This window comes from Curcuma longa, chromosome 9 (assembly GCF_044706935.1).
Source record: "Curcuma longa cultivar G26 ecotype Majalengka, Jawa Barat chromosome 9, ITB_CL_G26_1.1, whole genome shotgun sequence".
Classification (NCBI taxonomy): Eukaryota; Viridiplantae; Streptophyta; class Magnoliopsida; order Zingiberales; family Zingiberaceae; genus Curcuma; species Curcuma longa.
In genome coordinates, this window is record NC_133869.1 from 5,013,783 (window position 1) to 5,031,000 (window position 17,218).

The 17,218-nt window shown below is 36.0% G+C and overlaps 2 protein-coding genes and 1 long non-coding RNA gene across 3 annotated transcripts; all 3 read right to left on the reverse strand.

Moving 5' to 3' along the window:
- Positions 1-6,887: 6,887 nt before the first annotated feature.
- LOC141834429 (glycerophosphocholine acyltransferase 1-like) lies at positions 6,888-8,042 on the reverse strand. Its single transcript, XM_074721773.1, has 4 exons — positions 8,004-8,042; positions 7,665-7,758; positions 7,358-7,586; positions 6,888-7,219 (listed from the first exon to the last, which is right to left on the reverse strand). Exons 1-4 carry the CDS (start codon positions 8,040-8,042, stop codon positions 6,940-6,942), a joined length of 642 nt encoding a protein of 213 aa, XP_074577874.1. The 3' UTR covers positions 6,888-6,939.
- A 285-nt stretch (positions 8,043-8,327) lies between these two features.
- Positions 8,328-10,582, reverse strand: LOC141834305 (uncharacterized). The gene is made up of 4 exons (XR_012602310.1): positions 10,499-10,582; positions 10,348-10,407; positions 8,464-8,521; positions 8,328-8,379 (listed from the first exon to the last, which is right to left on the reverse strand). It is a non-coding gene; the product is annotated as an uncharacterized LOC141834305 (long non-coding RNA).
- Positions 10,583-11,375: 793 nt separating this feature from the next.
- On the reverse strand, positions 11,376-17,095 carry LOC141834430 (protein POOR HOMOLOGOUS SYNAPSIS 1-like). The gene is made up of 9 exons (XM_074721774.1): positions 16,829-17,095; positions 15,574-15,639; positions 14,394-14,485; positions 14,126-14,298; positions 13,992-14,038; positions 13,826-13,892; positions 13,676-13,722; positions 13,545-13,572; positions 11,376-11,488 (listed from the first exon to the last, which is right to left on the reverse strand). Exons 1-9 carry the CDS (start codon positions 17,093-17,095, stop codon positions 11,376-11,378), a joined length of 900 nt encoding a protein of 299 aa, XP_074577875.1.
- Positions 17,096-17,218: the final 123 nt, after the last annotated feature.

The window sequence follows — 17,218 nt, forward strand, 5'->3', positions numbered from 1 at the left end:
GATAATTAAGCCACGGCTGCATGCATGCAATTAAGCAAGTTAAACATGTATTACAAGGGTAATGGAGCAGGTAATTATGTAAGGAGTAGAATAATTATATATTCTAATGCATCTATATATTGCAGTGATAATATATATATTTAAAGATTGTGTTGGAGTGTGTGACTGTTTTAGAACTTAAAATTATGGTATATTAATATACAAAATTATAACACAATCATTTTGGTACTAATATAAGGTTATATGACTATATAAAATTGTTGTTTAATTTTTTTATATATATTATAGTTTTCAAATTAGTGTGAGAAAATCTTTTAAATGAACCTTGCAGTTAGTATTATAGTTTTAATTATAGAATTTGTCCCATACAAATATACCACTATATGGGGATTCTATTATAAATTAATTACTCATTAATACATGTTGGGGTTATTTGGATAGCGGTGGTTTTCTGTATCACAGAGGAAGAGTTTGCTGGACTACTACGACACAGCGAGGTATTTCTGGAAACAAGGAAAGAATATTTTGAAAAAGGATTTTTTGAAATAATGAGGATTATTTGCTCTGCCTCTTCATTCACTTTTCTAGAATGCCTTTTTTGGCTTACAATCACTTGAAGATTGAATCTCCTTAAATAGACCTTTAGGAAGAATCTGGAGAACCCATTTACTCTACTTCTTTTTCCCATGCTTATTTACTTCCTTCTCTTTCCCATGTTACCTACCACGATCATTAAGTGCTTTGACTAATCTAATACCAAGATTACTAATTACACTTTATTTAACACCCCCTCTTAATTTGTAATCTTGAGAAAGTCTTTAAACAAAGTGAGCTTCTGCAAATTTACGGACTTTGTAAGAACATCAGCGGGCTGGTCCTGCGTTGGATAAACTCCAAAGCAATCTCCTTCTTTAATACCATTTCTCTGATAAAGTGGTGGCGCAATTCAATGTGCTTCGACCTTGCATGAAACACTGGGTTCTTTGTCATAGCAATGACTGATTGATTATCACAGAACACTGTTGTTGGATGAGCAATCTTCTATTGTAATTCCAGCAATAACTTCCTTAGCCATACTGCTTCACGAATAGCTTCATTTGCTGCAATATACTCTGCTTCGGCAGATGATAACACTATAGTAGATTGTTTCTTCGAACTCCAGGAGATGGGTTTTGTGCCAAGACAAAATAGATATCCTGTAGTACTTCTTCGATCATCAATGCTTCCTGCCCAATCACTATCAACATATCCCACAAGGTTACTGTTTTCTTCCTTTGTATACTTCAATCCAACATCCTTTGTACCTTGAAGATAACGTAAGACACGCTTTGCTGCTGCAAAATGAGTCTTGGTGGGATTGCTCATAAACCTCGATAGCAAACTCACACTCTGAACAATGTCCAACCTCGTGTGGGTTAGATAGATCAATGAACCAACAAGGCTTCTATAAATCTTTGAGTCAAACTTCTCAGCACCATCATCCTGTTGCAGCTTCTCATTAAGAGCCATAGGAGTTGCTACAGCTTTGGCTTTCTCCATGCGAAATTTCTTTAATATATCAGCAACGTACTTCTCTTGAGAAATAAAGATCTCTCCTTTGCTTTGCTTCACCTAAAACCAAGAAAATACTTCATTAATCCAAGATCCGTCATCTCGAATTCATCCATCATCGCCTTTTTGAACTTCTCCAATAACGCTTTGTTGGTACTAGTGTAAATGAGATCATCCACGTAGAGACATGCTACTAGAAAATCAGCATCACACTTCTTCACATAGAGAGATGGTTTTACTGAACTTTTTGCAAAATCATTCTTCTGCAAATATGAATCAATTCTGAAATTCCATGCTCTTGGCGCTTGCTTCAATCCATAAAGAGCTTTGTGAAGTCGATAAACTTTGCTTTCTTCTCCTTTAACAACGAACCCTTGTGGCTGTTGAGCATAGACCTCCTCTTCTAGTACTCCATTGAGGAAGGCTGACTTCACATCGAGTTGGAACACTTCAAGCTCCATTTGTGCAGCAAGTGCTAGCACACTTCGGATAGTCTCCATTCTGGCTACAGGGGCGAATGTTTCTGTAAAATCAATGTCGGGCTACTGTGAGTAACCCTTTGCTACGAGACGAGCTTTGTGCTTTTGCACGCTTCCATCTTCATTGAACTTTGTTTTGAATACCCACTTTAAGCCTATTGCTTCTTTTCCTTTGGGAAGATTTACCAAGGACCATGTATCATTCTTTTCAATGCTCAACATCTCTTCTTTCATTGCATTTCTCCACTTCTCTTCCTTTGTAGCCTCTTCAAAATTCTGTGGCTCAAAAGTAGCAAGTGCAAAGTTAGCTTGTTCGTAAATATCAGTCAAGGAGCGATACCTCTGTGGTGGCGTTTCATCTTCAGAAACTTCATTCTCAGAATTTGTTCCTGAGGAATCAGCTGCTACTGTATCAATAGGATTTGAGGAAGGCACTGCTACTGATGCTTCTGGATAAGAAAACTGTTGGATGAGACTGAGAAGTCTCATTTTCCCACTTCCATGCTGCATTCTCATCAAAAACAACATCTCTTGAAATAACAAGCTTATTAGTTTTCGGGTCAATCAAGCGATAACCTTTTGATTCATCGCTATAACCAATAAAGACCAACTTCTCACTCTTCTCATCAAACTTCTCCTTCTGCTTTGTTGAGAGTGCATATGCTACACATCCAAAAACCTTTAAGTGATCAACTACGGGCTTCTTCTTATGCCATGCTTCATAAGGCGTCATGTTCTGAACGGCTTTTGTCGGGGATCGGTTGAGGATGTAGGCTGTTGTGTTCACAGCTTCGGCCCATAATGAATTAGGAAGACCCTTGCCTTTAAGCATACTTCGAGCCATCTCCACAATAGTCCTATTCTTCCTCTTGGCAACACCATTTTGCTGAGGTGTATACTTCACAGTAAGTTGTCGTTGTATGCCCTGCTGCTTGCAATAATCAAGAAATGGTTTGTAGATGAATTCTCCTCCGCGGTCTGTCCTCAACGTCTTTATTTGATATCCGCTTTGTTTCTCTGCATTTGCTTTGAAACTCATAAAAATAGTGAAAGCCTCCGATTTCTTTTCAAGAAAATATACCCAAATCATACGAGTATAATCATCGACAAATAAGAGAAAGTATCTCCTATTACCGATTGTTGGAGTTTGGGTTGGACCACATATGTCAGCATGCACCAACTCAAGAGGGGCTTTTGCTCTCCAAGAGGTTTTGGGAAAAGGAAGACGATGTTGCTTCCCATACACGCATCCTTCACAGAAGCATGCTGCTATAGGTTGGATTCTTGGAAGACCAATGACCATATTCTTCTCTTTCAACAACATTAGGCCCTTGTGATTTAAGTGCCCATATCTTAGATGCCATAATTGAGCTTCATCAGTAACTTCGCTCTTCAATACAACATTTAAAAACGAATTCATCTTCAATGGAAATAAATTATTCGCCGTCATCTTTACTACAACGATCCTTTTCTCATTCTTGTCAACGATCTCACATTGACCATCGGCAAAGGTAATTAATCTTGTAACCTTTCTTCATCATTTATCCTATGCTCAAAAGATTCTGAGCGATGCCTAGAGAATAATACACATCATTAATTTGCTTATCTTCACCATTTGCAGCTTTTACGGCAATGACTCCTTTTCCTTCAATCTTTATCTTTTTGCTATCTCCAAGCTCCAACAACGAGTTGTAGCTATTGTCGATCTCCACAAAGTTTTGCTTATTCCCTGTCACATGATTGCTACAACCACTATCCAAAAACCACACTTCATTCATATCTTGTACTGCATTGAAACAAGAGTAGAATACTTGCTTCGATTCATTTTCTTTTGAAAAATTTATCATCCTTTGAGAGCCTTATTGTTGTTGCTGTTGCTTATCTTTGTAATAGCAGTCCCTTTCTGAATGATTGGGAATCTTGCATCTTCTACACCTGAAACGACAATCCTTTGACTCATGTCCGGCTTTCTTACAAACATAGCAATAACCATGTGTATTCCCAGATCTGTTCCAGGATTGGTCTTCTCTACCGCAGAATTGGTTTCCTGCACGTCCTCTGTTGGCGATCTGGATCTCCGTCCTATGTTCCGGATTCTATCCACTCCGAAAAGCATAGAACCCCACAGGACAAAAAATTTTATCCCGCCAGGATCAATTGACAAAGTCTACAAAAGACTAAGTCAATCGATCCTTCAGGATCGTCGATTCCTAAATTACTTTCTACGGTTTCTACGACTAGTTCTAGTACGAAAATTAGACTGCGGGAAAAATAAATTCATACCAGAACCTTTAGATGACCTCGGAGCCTTCCACTGTATTCCTAACTTCTTCCTGGACGTTGGGTGGACAACGGACCTCCAGAAATAAAGGAGTTGCAATTTCCATATGAAGAAACCTTGGATCGCCTTTCTTCTTCTCCCAGCAGCTTCGCCTTGTCTCGTCTCTTTGCTAGGATCCGGCCACCACCTTGGAGGAGGAGGTTCGGCCACCTCAAGAGAAGAAGGAGAAGGGACGGTGGACGAAGAATAAGAAAAAGAAGGAAGAAGAAGAAGAAGGGGCGGCGACACTTGGAGGAGGAGGAAGAAAAGTTTTCCGAGATCGCTTCGATCTTTCTCTTCTCTTCTCTCTTCTTGGATTGCTCTTGCCGCCCACCCCTATGCCTCCTTTTATAGCCTCATGCCCAAAGACCAAGCCTAATCTTTCCATAAAATTTTTTCTAATTTGGATTGATTCTATAAACCAATTCCAAATTTATAGAAAGATTTTTAATCTAAGCCTTTAGATTAATTAGCTTGGTTTCCAGCCGTTAGATCTTTTTGATTTGGTTTTTTCCTTTTTATAAAAAAAATGAAATCAACCTTATCCATTATTTATTTGGCCGGCCACCTTTAGGATAAGATTGGTTTAATCCGCGAACCAATTTTATATTAAAATAGAAAATAAAACCGAACCGAAGAGATCTCATCCGTCGGATGCAACTTAATCTCATCTAACGGTTACGATATAATCTCTTTTAATATAACTTAATTGCTTCGATCCAACGGACCTGATCTAATCCCTTGGGCGTGTGGTTCATTGAACCATCTCTGGTTCACCTCGTGAACCGGTTCTTCCTTCCAAAGAGAATTAAAACCGAACCGGAGAGATCTCGTCCATCGGACGCGACTTAATCTCATCCAACGGTTCTAATATATTCTCTTTTATTCCTCTTTATTTATTTCGATCCAATGGATGCAACTTGATCTAATCCCACGGATACAAGCTGATCTCATCCATTAACTCATCCTACGGTCGAGAACTAATCTCATCCAACGGTTGAGATTAAATCTCATCCGACGGCTGAGAACTAATCTCATCCGTTTGATTGCATCCTTTTGAAGATGTCTTTAGGCTACAGTGGGGACCTCGAGGAGGTATTGGATCTGGCCTTCTGATGGGTTTCGGATCTCGTATTCAACCCCGAATACACACCTACATCCATCAATAACGATCCATTCCACTAGAGGATCATTATTGCACTACCAATCCAATCCCCAAATTACGTTATGGGTTCCTTCTTATTATTTTATGCATTGCTTCCCATGTTTAAGATATCGTATGTCCATCAATTATCTGAGTTCACTAACAACTCAATAATCGACATCTAAGACCTTGAATAGTACCACTCATCCTTATTGTCAGTCGGACTAAGTCCACTTGCAAGATTTGACTTGACAATCCTTATGAGCTCTTCAAGGGGACATCATCAACCCTACTGGGACACGGATTCCTTCTATAATCAATGGCACACCGTATAAATAGTAACATCACCCAACTTACCGAGAATATTTGATCTGACGGAAAGATCTCACCCTTTGGTAAATCAAAGCAATAATTACTAAGTATAGGTGCCCATTTATTACATCGGGATTAAGAGTGCATAATTATAATAACAGAGGTCTTGTTCAATTTGCGAGTCAGTGTAAATCGAACAACCTCAATGGTCCTACTCAATGCACACAAAGTGCACTAGTGTAATTCTACAGTCAAGACAGACAGTCACCGAATTACACTACAACCGTTCCCGATGGTTTGTCCAAAGTCATCTTGGTTGTGAGCCTTAGTTTATAATTCACAAGGGACCGATAATCATGGTCTTCTGTGTCTCACAGACACCAAGTTATCTACAATGTAAATTAAGAGGACTTTATTGTAAAATACACTATTGCAATCATTTGACCAAAATATGATACTTTATTTCATTGTTTATATAAAATACACTATTGCAATCATTTGACCAAAACGATGATACTTTATTTCATAAATGTTTATATACAAAAGAGCTAGTCTTTTCAGTCAACAATCGAGAACTTCATCACTGCAACACTTGATTTGATTTATAATTTCAACAACTCTATAGGAAAAGAGCATACTGCTGGAAGACGTAGCCATGATCTATAGTGGCTTTGATACCAAAATTTGTTGGGGATATTTGGATAGCGATGGTTTTCTGTATCACAGGAAGGGTTTGCTGGACTCCTACGACACAGCGAGGTATTTTTGAAAACAAAGAAAGGATATTTTGAAAAAGGATTTTTTGGAATAATGAGGACTATTTGCTCTATTTCTTCATTTAGTTTTCTAAAATGTCTTTTTTGGCTTACAATCACTCGGAGATTAAATCTCCTTAAATAGACTCTTTAAGAAGAATCTAGAGAACCCATTTACTCTACTTCTTTTTCCTATAGTTATTTATTTCCTTCTCTTCCCCATGCTACCTACCACGATCATTAAATGCTTTGACTAATCTAACATCAAGATTACTAATTACACTTTATTTAACAATTAACTCATATGCATTTCATCCATGTCTAGCTTGTTCAGTTCAATTCACAGATCACAATATTGTTATGGCTGTAATCCAGCAACTAGTGCTTTTTCTTCTGCTCCTTGAGGATGGCTTGCTTGGGAATGAGGAAGGCATCCCAAATGAAGCTTCCACCATTCCATACTGTGGCTGAGAGCATCAAGACCTGAAAAGCTAAATGCATCTCGTAGGACAGGAAGATGGGAACACTGAGAGCCATGGTTGCTGCTGTAAAGATAGCCTGGAGAAAAATGTTCATGATGGATTGATTTTTGTCACCGAGAAGAGGGCTGCTTAACCTCCACCAGATGTCTGCCTTTTGAGCCTTCTTTGGTAGTTCCCTGTGCATCAACAAAAACATCCAAATTGCTTTGGGTGAAATAACATAAGAATTGGCATGCTGCATTGTAACAACTTGAGTGAAATTAAGCAGACGCTAAGCTCATAATCCTGATCTACAAATGATAATTAAGACAAACCTATAAGAAGTTACGACCTCAGGGTGGTCACTAATTAGCAGTTGCTGCCAGCTCAAGGTATCGGCAATGAGGAAGTAGAGGAGTTGCCACAGGGTGTAGGCAGCCAAAGGAACCGCAAACAACCATGTCCATAAGAAGGCATTCTCCTCCATCTCAGGCCATGCCACTGTTCTGCCTTGAGGGCTCATGGGCTCTGGATTCCACCACCTGATGGTGAAGAAAACAATTCCTGAAATGAAACGTGTATGCATGAAGTATTTGTAGAATCACATAGTTGTTATGATTCTAATAACAGCAGATATATTACCAGGTAGAAGATGTATAAGAACACCAACAATTCTATCGATGGAGCTGAAAACAAGGCTGCATTGGCGAACTACCAATGCCCAAGCCAATGGCCCCTGTTAAAAGCTATTTAGATTTAATTCACCATTCAATATGATGAGAAATTTTCACTTCAACAATTTTGATTTACTGTTTGTAAAACTTATGAAATGTGGCTGGGGAAGTTTGAAAAAGCATTTCTTTTCTAAACATCCGAGAGAAGATTTGTAAAAGTGGGGACAAAGTGAAGTTATCCTAAGATGTACGAAAGAAACTTCACAAGGGAGTTGAAACTTCTTGCCTCTGCAAATGAAAAACAAACCATGAAAAGCTTTTCATTCTTGGGATAGAAGAGGATCATGACCAGAAAGAATGTGTTTGCATAGTAGCAGAAATCCTGTAAAAATTTTATGCAATCAAATCAAATCAACCAAAGACCATACTAATGTTTTACTGCAATACAGAAAAAGAAATTAACAAAAAATATAGATAGATAGATAGATGTTTAACATACCTTATGCTCAAATATCTACGTCTAAGGCACCTAAAAGGATATTATGAACTTATAATTTTTAAAAATGAAGTTTGCAAGCTCACCAGGAGATAATAATGCCATTTCTTGGACAGATAGTAAACCCACCTTAGAGGAACCACCGTTATATATAGCAAACAATAAATTAATGGAACATCTTGGGGCCCTGTTCACCAACATGACAGTGTATTTTTAATATTCTTAAAGAAAATGTTTTATTTAATATAGGGCTCAATTTATTTCTACTTACATGCACCAAGTATGAAGCAGAAAGCACCATATCCAAGAACACCCAATAAATATGTCGCCTAGAATCAGGTAAATTATTATTAACTAACATGGTATATAATTCACAAGTATACGTTCAAGTGACAGACTAAGTATTTTATTGTCAGAAAAAGTTACAATTTGTTCATGATTTATTACAATGATTATAATCTGAATTGAAGTTTATGGTAAAGCAAACTAACATATGTAAGCTAAATGGCATTGTTCTTTTGTAAATGGGACTACAAGTACTATGTACTTTTATCATTTTTAATTGTATGCTTATTAAAATGACATTAAATCTCTTTTGGGAATGAAAATAAAGAAATTATCAAAAAGTAATAATAAGAGAATTGCTTAAATGAAATTAAGATTTAATATTACCTAATAGTACTTAAAAGTTTAAATGGGAAAGAAAGACACAACTAGATCTGTCCGAGTCTACTGTCTCTATCAATCCCTTTGCCTATTCAACCTCATCACTAATTTTATCAACTCACTTGGTTTTGCTCAAGCTATCTTGCCTAACTGTATCATCAACCCATCTTGTCCATCCTTATTAACCTGAGTGACTTATTTAGTTCAATCAACCCAACTAACATAATCGGCCCACCAATTTGTTTGGCCTAATTTGACTCACACATAGTCTAGTCATTTCATTTAAATCATCCCACCATATCGACTCAATTGGACCCCTTAAACTGAAGTTTAACGGAGCAAAAATGATATAATAAAGCTCATCTAGGTCTATTGACTCTATCAATCCACTTGGCTCACTCGACCTCATCAACCATATCTTCCCACTACTTGACTTATGCCCCTACTGACCATCTCTATCAACTCTCTTGGCTTTGTTTGGCTTGTTCAACTTGCTTAGCTGTGTCATTCCAGCTTGTCCACCCTTGTTGACCTAAGTCACTTATTTAGCTTAATCAACCCAACTAACACAATCGGCCCACTTAATTTATTTGGTCCAATTTACATAATTGACTCACACAGCCTACTGATTTCATCTAGATCATCCCATCATCGGCTCGATTGGTCACCTTAGCCCACTCAATTCATTGGTCTGACTAGATTAATTGTTTGTTCATCCTTACTAGCTAGGCCTATCTTCCCAACTAGTCTCATTTGGTTCACCCAATTCAATTGGTCAATTTAATTGACATTACCACCTCAATTGTTGGTTCATCTTGGCTAGGCACATCTAGCTCGACTGGCATATCCACCCCAAGTAGGTTTGTCAAACCCGGTCAAGCTTGTTAGCTAATTGGTCTATTCAACTTGACTAGCACCTCTAGTTTAACCAATATCATTCGACTTGCATGGTTTGACTAATTTGATTGACCCAATTAGCCTTGTCAATCTGTTGTCGACTCAATCGGTTTGACTAGCCTACCCGATTCAATTTATTGGTTTTACTAACCTAGTTGGCTAATTTGGTTTGACCGATTGGCTTGACTGGCCTATTCGACTAGACTTGCACTCACAATTTCCTAACTCACTTAATTTGACATGTTTATCTTGCTGACCCAAGTTTACAATGTACATTTTAAAGGGTTGAATATACTAAAATGTATATTATTTGAAGAATGAAATTGATCAAGAAGTAACTATTACTCATGAATATGGGATCATAATTTTATAAGAATTGATATTTCAAATTCATTTTTACAACTAAAACTAAACAATATAAACTGTATTCTATGAGAACTAGTAGAGAATAGAATAGCTACTCTTACACCAAACAAAATGCACAATTTTTATGCCTACCTAAATATATCTGGGACTCTGAGTATCTATCTATACAATAGTGTGTTATTTAGTTACAAATAATAGTTCCACTGCCTATAGGAAAAATGCTAACCTTGAAGATGAACCTCTGGTGTTGTTCTTCTGCTCGCTTAGCAAATTTATAAACAATCCTCTGTTCCATGAAAACATTAAACTATCAAAAACAATTATATTTGCAAAGAAAAGCGAAGTAGTTTTCCAAAAATTAATTAAGCTGAAGAAACCTGGGAGCGAAGGAAGACTTTGATGCTGATGGTCTTGATGAAGGACTGTCCAACCTCCATGGTCGTGCTGAACCATATCTCGGCTTCTCAAGGAGCAAAATGGAGGACTTAATTGCTTTGATTACTTCACCTTCTGCTTTGGGAGGATGACAAAGAGAGGAACCGGAGACAGTGAATTGGCCAAAGCTGACATTTTTAATGACCTTTCTTGTACTAGAGTGCCAACATTATTAAGGGAGAAAATAATATTAATTTGTTTGGAGACTACGACTTTTGGATGCATAGCATAGGGGTAATCTTCTATCAGAATAAGGAGTCGACATAGGCATTGTCCAACTAAGCCATTTTGGATTATTCAGGTTGAATCAAATTGGCATACATGCTCAACTTATTTTGCACCTTAGATTTGGATTTAAGAATTTCAATCACAGGAAGGCAAGTAATGGGAAGGTGTGATATGAAAATAGTGTGCCAGTATATTCCTTTTATTTATTATGTTTTTGAGTGGTAATGCTTTTAGAAAGATTTACATATTTTCCTAAAATTAGTGATTTTATTTGTAAATTAAATACTTTAAAATTCTGTGATGCCTTGTTGTTTGGCCCCTAAATTGAATGATATTCTATTATTTGTATGTCTTCCCTTCCAAACCACACAACTCTAAGAATAAAAGAGTTATTTTTACGATTCAAGCACTATTAATATCTTTTGGCTATTATTACATTTACATGGAAATGAAGTCACGTTGCTACAGGCAAACACTTAACATCTGGTAGCATAACTTCTTAATCAGACAACTCATGTGACAGGTTTCGATTTTGAATCAGAATCGACTACTTTGTACTATCAAATTGTTCATATCCACTGCTGACCTTCTCTACGAAGAACCTGGACGATTTGGGCAGCGTTTCTCACGAGATAGGTCAGCCACCTCCAGTGCTAAATCACCACCCAACTCATCAACAATCTTGTCCAACTTGGATAAAATCCCTGTTTAACCAGAAAAAGTAAATGAAGCGACAGTTCATTACATCTGACATGTCACAGTCTAACACTGCACAAAACAATAAGATTCATATGGAAGTTTCTTGATGAAAATTGGTTATTTTTGCCGATAAGAATAATTGATGAAACAACCAACTTACTCAGAGATAAAGACAGAAACAAATATTTAAACTTCTTGCAATGCCTAAAAAAGAAGATAAATGACTCTAAAAGAAGGTTTGGTGAAGATGATATACCCACAAAAGTAGCATCTGACATGTAATTCTGGAGCTAGCAATGAAAACCAAAAAATGTATTAGTGGTTAGGTTTAGATAAATAAAGTAAATTGCTTTTCCCACTCCCACCCACCCCCCACCCCCCACCCCCCACCCCCCCTCCTCTCTCCCATTCAAATGACAATTTTATCCTTTTTTTCTTTGTTTTTCATTTTATTTTACTTATATATATATATTTTTTAATTTTAATTAATTTTTATTTAGTTTTATTTATTAAATTAAAACTGATAAAAAAATTATTCAAAACATTAAAACTGATAAAAAAAATTGGGAAAAAAACTGATTAACAAAAAAATAAAATCAATAAAAAAACAAAATTTAAAAAATAATAAATTGAAAAAAATACAAGTATTATGAAAAAAATAAATAAAATTAATTAAAAAATAAAATTTATATAAAATTGAAAAAATATAATAAACAAAATTGATTAAAAATAAAACTAAATAAAATTCTAAAAATAAAGTATTGATAAAAAATAATAAATTAAATTGATTAAAAAATAAAATTAAATAAAATTGAAAAAATATTGAAAAAACAATTAATTAAATTAATTAAAAAATAAAACTAAATAAAATTAAAAATATATGAGTGCTATTTTTAAATAAAATTAATTAAAAAATAAAACTAAATAAAAATTTTAAAAAATAAATAAAAAGAAGAGGATAAAAATGTCATTAGAATGGGAGAGATAGGAAGTGGGAGGGGGGGGGGGTGCGGTGTTAGGGGTGGGAAAAACAGCTCTCATAAATAAAATAGTGACCAGTTAGAGAAATATACCACGACTTCACTAGTAGTTTCAACATCTGAGATGTAGTTCTGAAATAGCAAGGAAGACGAGAAGGGTAATAGTAGTTAGGAGCATATAAATAAATAGCAATAACTCAGAGAAAATATACCGCAATATCACAAATTATTTGAGCAACTGGCATGTACTTCTGAAACTAGCAAAGAAGATGAGAAAAGCTATTAATAGCTAGCTACATATAAATAAACATAACAAGTTAGAGAAATATACCGCAATTTCATCAATCATTTCAGTAGCATCGGACATGTACTTCTGAAGCCAAGAAAGAAGACAGAAAAAATTAAATATTACTCGCACGGAACAGATAAATATACAAGTTAGAGATATATAATGCAAATTCACTAGCAATTTCAGCATCAAACATTAATTTCTGAATGTAGCAAAGGAGATGAGATAAGGTATTAGTCGCTATATATATATATATATATAAAAAACGAGTAGCTAGGTACATATGGACAGTAATACATTATAGGAATATATTGCGACTTCACTACTATTTTCGGCATTTGACATTAATTTCTGAATTTTGGAAGATCGAAGATGAGAAAAGATATTAATAGCTAGACACCAAAAAATCAATAACGAGTTAGAGGAATGTAACACAGTTTCACTAGTAATTTCAGCATCTGACATGAACTTCTAAAGCTAGCAACAAGACAAGGGAATTTCAATAGTAACAAATAATTTTGATGCTTAAAACTAAGAAAATGTATTAGTAGCTAGGTACATACAAATAAGCAGTAATGAGAAATTTTGATGCTAAAAAACAAGAGTAAGTATCAGTGGCTAGGCAAGTTCAGAAATATACCACAAGTTCACTAACCTCTGATACTGATTCCAACTTCTTAGAAGCATCTGCTAGTCGGATCCCATAAAATAAAATAAATAAATAAAACAATTAAAAAAAAAAGAAGTTCTTGAATTGGATGCTCCTGATTTTTATGACTGTTACTAAAGTACCTTGTAATAAAGGATTCACCAAGAACTCCTGTGACACAATACCAATCAGAATTAACTCATGCTTTTGGGGCATACCATTGCGGAGAATATTTCTACGTATGCACTTTCAAGATCTTAAGTCTATTATATACCTGAGCATGAAATTCGAAATCAAGTTCATCTGTAGGGTTTGATTGCTCTACAATCATTATAAAAATAGACAAAAGGAGAGAACCTTAGTTAAGTATAAGTTAAGGGAAACAAGCAATGCTGGAACAAGTTGAAAGTAAAATGAATCTTACCATAGGTACTAGAATTTTCAGAGAATGCTACTAAAGCACCTTGTAAATAAGGATTCATCAGGTGCTCCTTTATGAAAACATCAATCAGGAAGAACAAATGCTTCTAAGATGTACCATTGGAAGGGATAATTTTTGTATGCAGGTTTCAAGAATTCAGTGACTGTACCTTATCATTAGATCCATTACCAGGATGACTTGTAGGATTAGTTTGTTCTAAAATAGTAAACAAAAGATAATAAAATATTTATCAGCTACAAATAATGCTTAAACAAAATTTCAGAGTAACTATACTCGGCTTACCTTTTCCAGTCTGATTCAAGCAATTGGTTAGAAGCTCTGCAAAGCTTGGTGGTAAACCAGAAGAAATTGAGCTTGCACAGCTAGAGAGCACGATAGGATAAGATAACTCTAGTTGTTTGTTGTTAATTAAATCTGAAATTCTCCCATCATCTGTTGGCATAGGCTGTTCAGCACTTATTCACAAGGGAAAAAGATTCAATATCATTTGTGTATCTTCTCAAACATTAATAGATTCATAAAGAAAGTGAAAGCCCACACAGAACTATACCAACTCTGAAGAGTACTAAGGGAAGCTATTTCAGATGCTGATGAGTTTTCACATGCAAAATCACTCTCTGGAGGCACATCACCCGTTATTCCCTTTGAGAAAGATAATATATAGATAATGCCAATTACAGTAATTGAAAGATACACCCAATTTAGCTGGAATAGAATCTAAATCTGAAAAATATATGAAACCACTATGAATCTAATATGTATTAAAACTTTGATGTATCCTCTTTTTCTGCAAAAAAAGTGGAATCCGCCACCCTAGCGGTCCCACACGATCAGCCCCACTTTGATGTATCCTCTTTTGTGTGAAAGACACGTACAAATGATGTTTATCATAATGAAAATGAATGACCAAAAATCAGGATAGATCATGTCTCAACCAGCAACCTCATGCAATTTTGCCTCAATAAGCAATCTTGAGAAAGTGTAGAGAGATTTCCAAAACTAAAATTATATTATTAAGCGCCTCCTTTTTACAATAACCTGACCCAATCTCATAAGACTAGGGAAAAAATAGGCAAGGTGCATCAGAACTAACAAAAAAGAATGCTAAAACCAGCAATAAAATAAAATAAAATAAAATAAAGACCAGAACTTGTTCATTCTATTAGATCAACTAAATATTAAGATTACCTATTTCTGTTAGGATAAGACTACATAGGCAGATTTAGTTATTTCAGAGTCATTTACAGTGAGGTTTGGACAATTTGATATATAAAATTACTCTAAATCTAGGTGAGGATCGTGTTGTTGTTCATCCACTATGTTGAGTCAATGACTCATGAACAAGGAAAGCCCTTTTTATGTGGTTTAGTTCCCATGAAATATAATGTAGTTTTTTACCTTTATTCTTGTCAATTCACTAAACAAATATGCAAACATGTCTTTTTCAAGCTTTGTAATTTTGAATGAAAACCTAAAGAACCATTTAAGTAATTAACAAAGAGCGAGAGGAAAAAATTAGCCTTGTCTAAATAGTTAGGTTAGATAGCAAAATCACTATGCTGTAAACAAGGAAAAAATAGAAGCGCCATTCACAAAATCTGGGCATGTCTTTGCAAATCAGGAAGAAACACTTGATAAAAATGGAGAAAGAAAACCACTTTGCGTCTTGATATATCAAGTAACTTAGCGAATAAGAAATGAAGAATGAGGAAAATTTGGGGACTCCTCACCTTCACAAAATTAGCGAATGCTTCTGCATCAGAACATGATGAGAACCGCAGAGCAAACTTTTGAACCTGAACTAGTTCCAATATTAATTGTTGTAGTTAACAATAATAAACAGAAGAAACTTGAAATATAACAAGACATTCTGGAATGTCATTATAACATTATAAACGATTACAAGCAGCAAACACCTAACTATGTAGGAATTTCAACCTATCCAAATGAGAAAACGAAAGACCTACAAAGATAATCATTGGTCTTGGCCTAAAAGTGTATACATGCTAGGGTGCATGTATCACTATAGTCTATACTAGATGGTAGAAACCATTTTAGTCTGGAAAAATAGACTCCGAATATGAATTAAGAAATGAGCAAATTAAAAGAAACCCTCATCATTAATAAATTCTATCCATGGTGAATAAGTTATCTGTAGGGATGCTACTAAAGTACTTCAATTCCTTCTATCTGTGGCCCTTTCATGAATGTAACTCTACCAACCAGTTTGGAAATTTTCAATACTATACCACAGTGTTGTTGTTGTTGTGGGTGTGGGCGTCTTGACAGGGAAATAAAATACCATCAGTTGATAGAAAATAATATACAAGAGAAAAAGAACACATTAACTTGCCTGATTGGATGAATCCATGTGGCTTGCAAAGATCACTCTGCTACCTCCAACTGAAAATTGAGAAATGCATGGCAGTTGTGGCCATGAGAAAATGAGGTTTGGAACATAGTGTTCTTCCTAATGAGGAAAAAATAGCCTTTAGTATACCATTCAATTAAAATTCTGAGTTATCTATTATCTTCCTGTAGCACTTGTTCAAATCATGAGGTTATACAACGACAATATCAAGACCATTAACTATCTATCTACTCGTAGTATAATAACATTGAAGACGATGGAATTTCCTTTTTCGCCATAGAAAACAGGAGGGCACGTATCATCCACATTTTTCACTCGCTTCAGAAAATTATTGGACTAAAATCAAAGCCGCATTACTCGTCTCAATGCATATGAAAATGGTTACAAGCATTTCAGAAAACTATTGGACTAAAATCAAAGCCGCATCTGAAACCAGTCACTGAAACTGCAGATTGTAAATGTGTGGGAAGATCCTAATTATAGTTACTACATTTGCGTGGATGCTCCTCTCGTGAATGCAAATAGGGTAAAAATAAAAAATAAAAGAACATAAACTATTAAGTCGGATATCAACTCTAGGCTTCAATGTGAGACGGAGGAAACAGAAAACGAACAACAGTGGATGCCAATGCCGGGACGGTGACGGAGAGGATGTATGCTGACTCGTGGTTTGTCTTGTGGATAAGGAGGATTGCCGGGGAAGAAGCGGGGATCCAGGTTCCCTTAATGGAACGGATCCTCGACTGCGGGAGGGGTCGGAGGCCAGACGGAGCGATGGAGATCGGGAAATTGAAGAATCGCGCGAATTCCACGTCCCAGTGCATCCGCATCACGGCCGCCAGATCCGTTGCCTCCGCCTCCGGCGAAACTGAGTGGGCCATCGGTAATCCCGCGGAGGAATCCATTTGCATCGTCCGACTTCAGCGGCGAAGAGGATGATCCAAAACGAGCAGAGACTGCAGTCTGTTTGCACGTTCCCACACTCTCCAAGTGTTAACTATAAA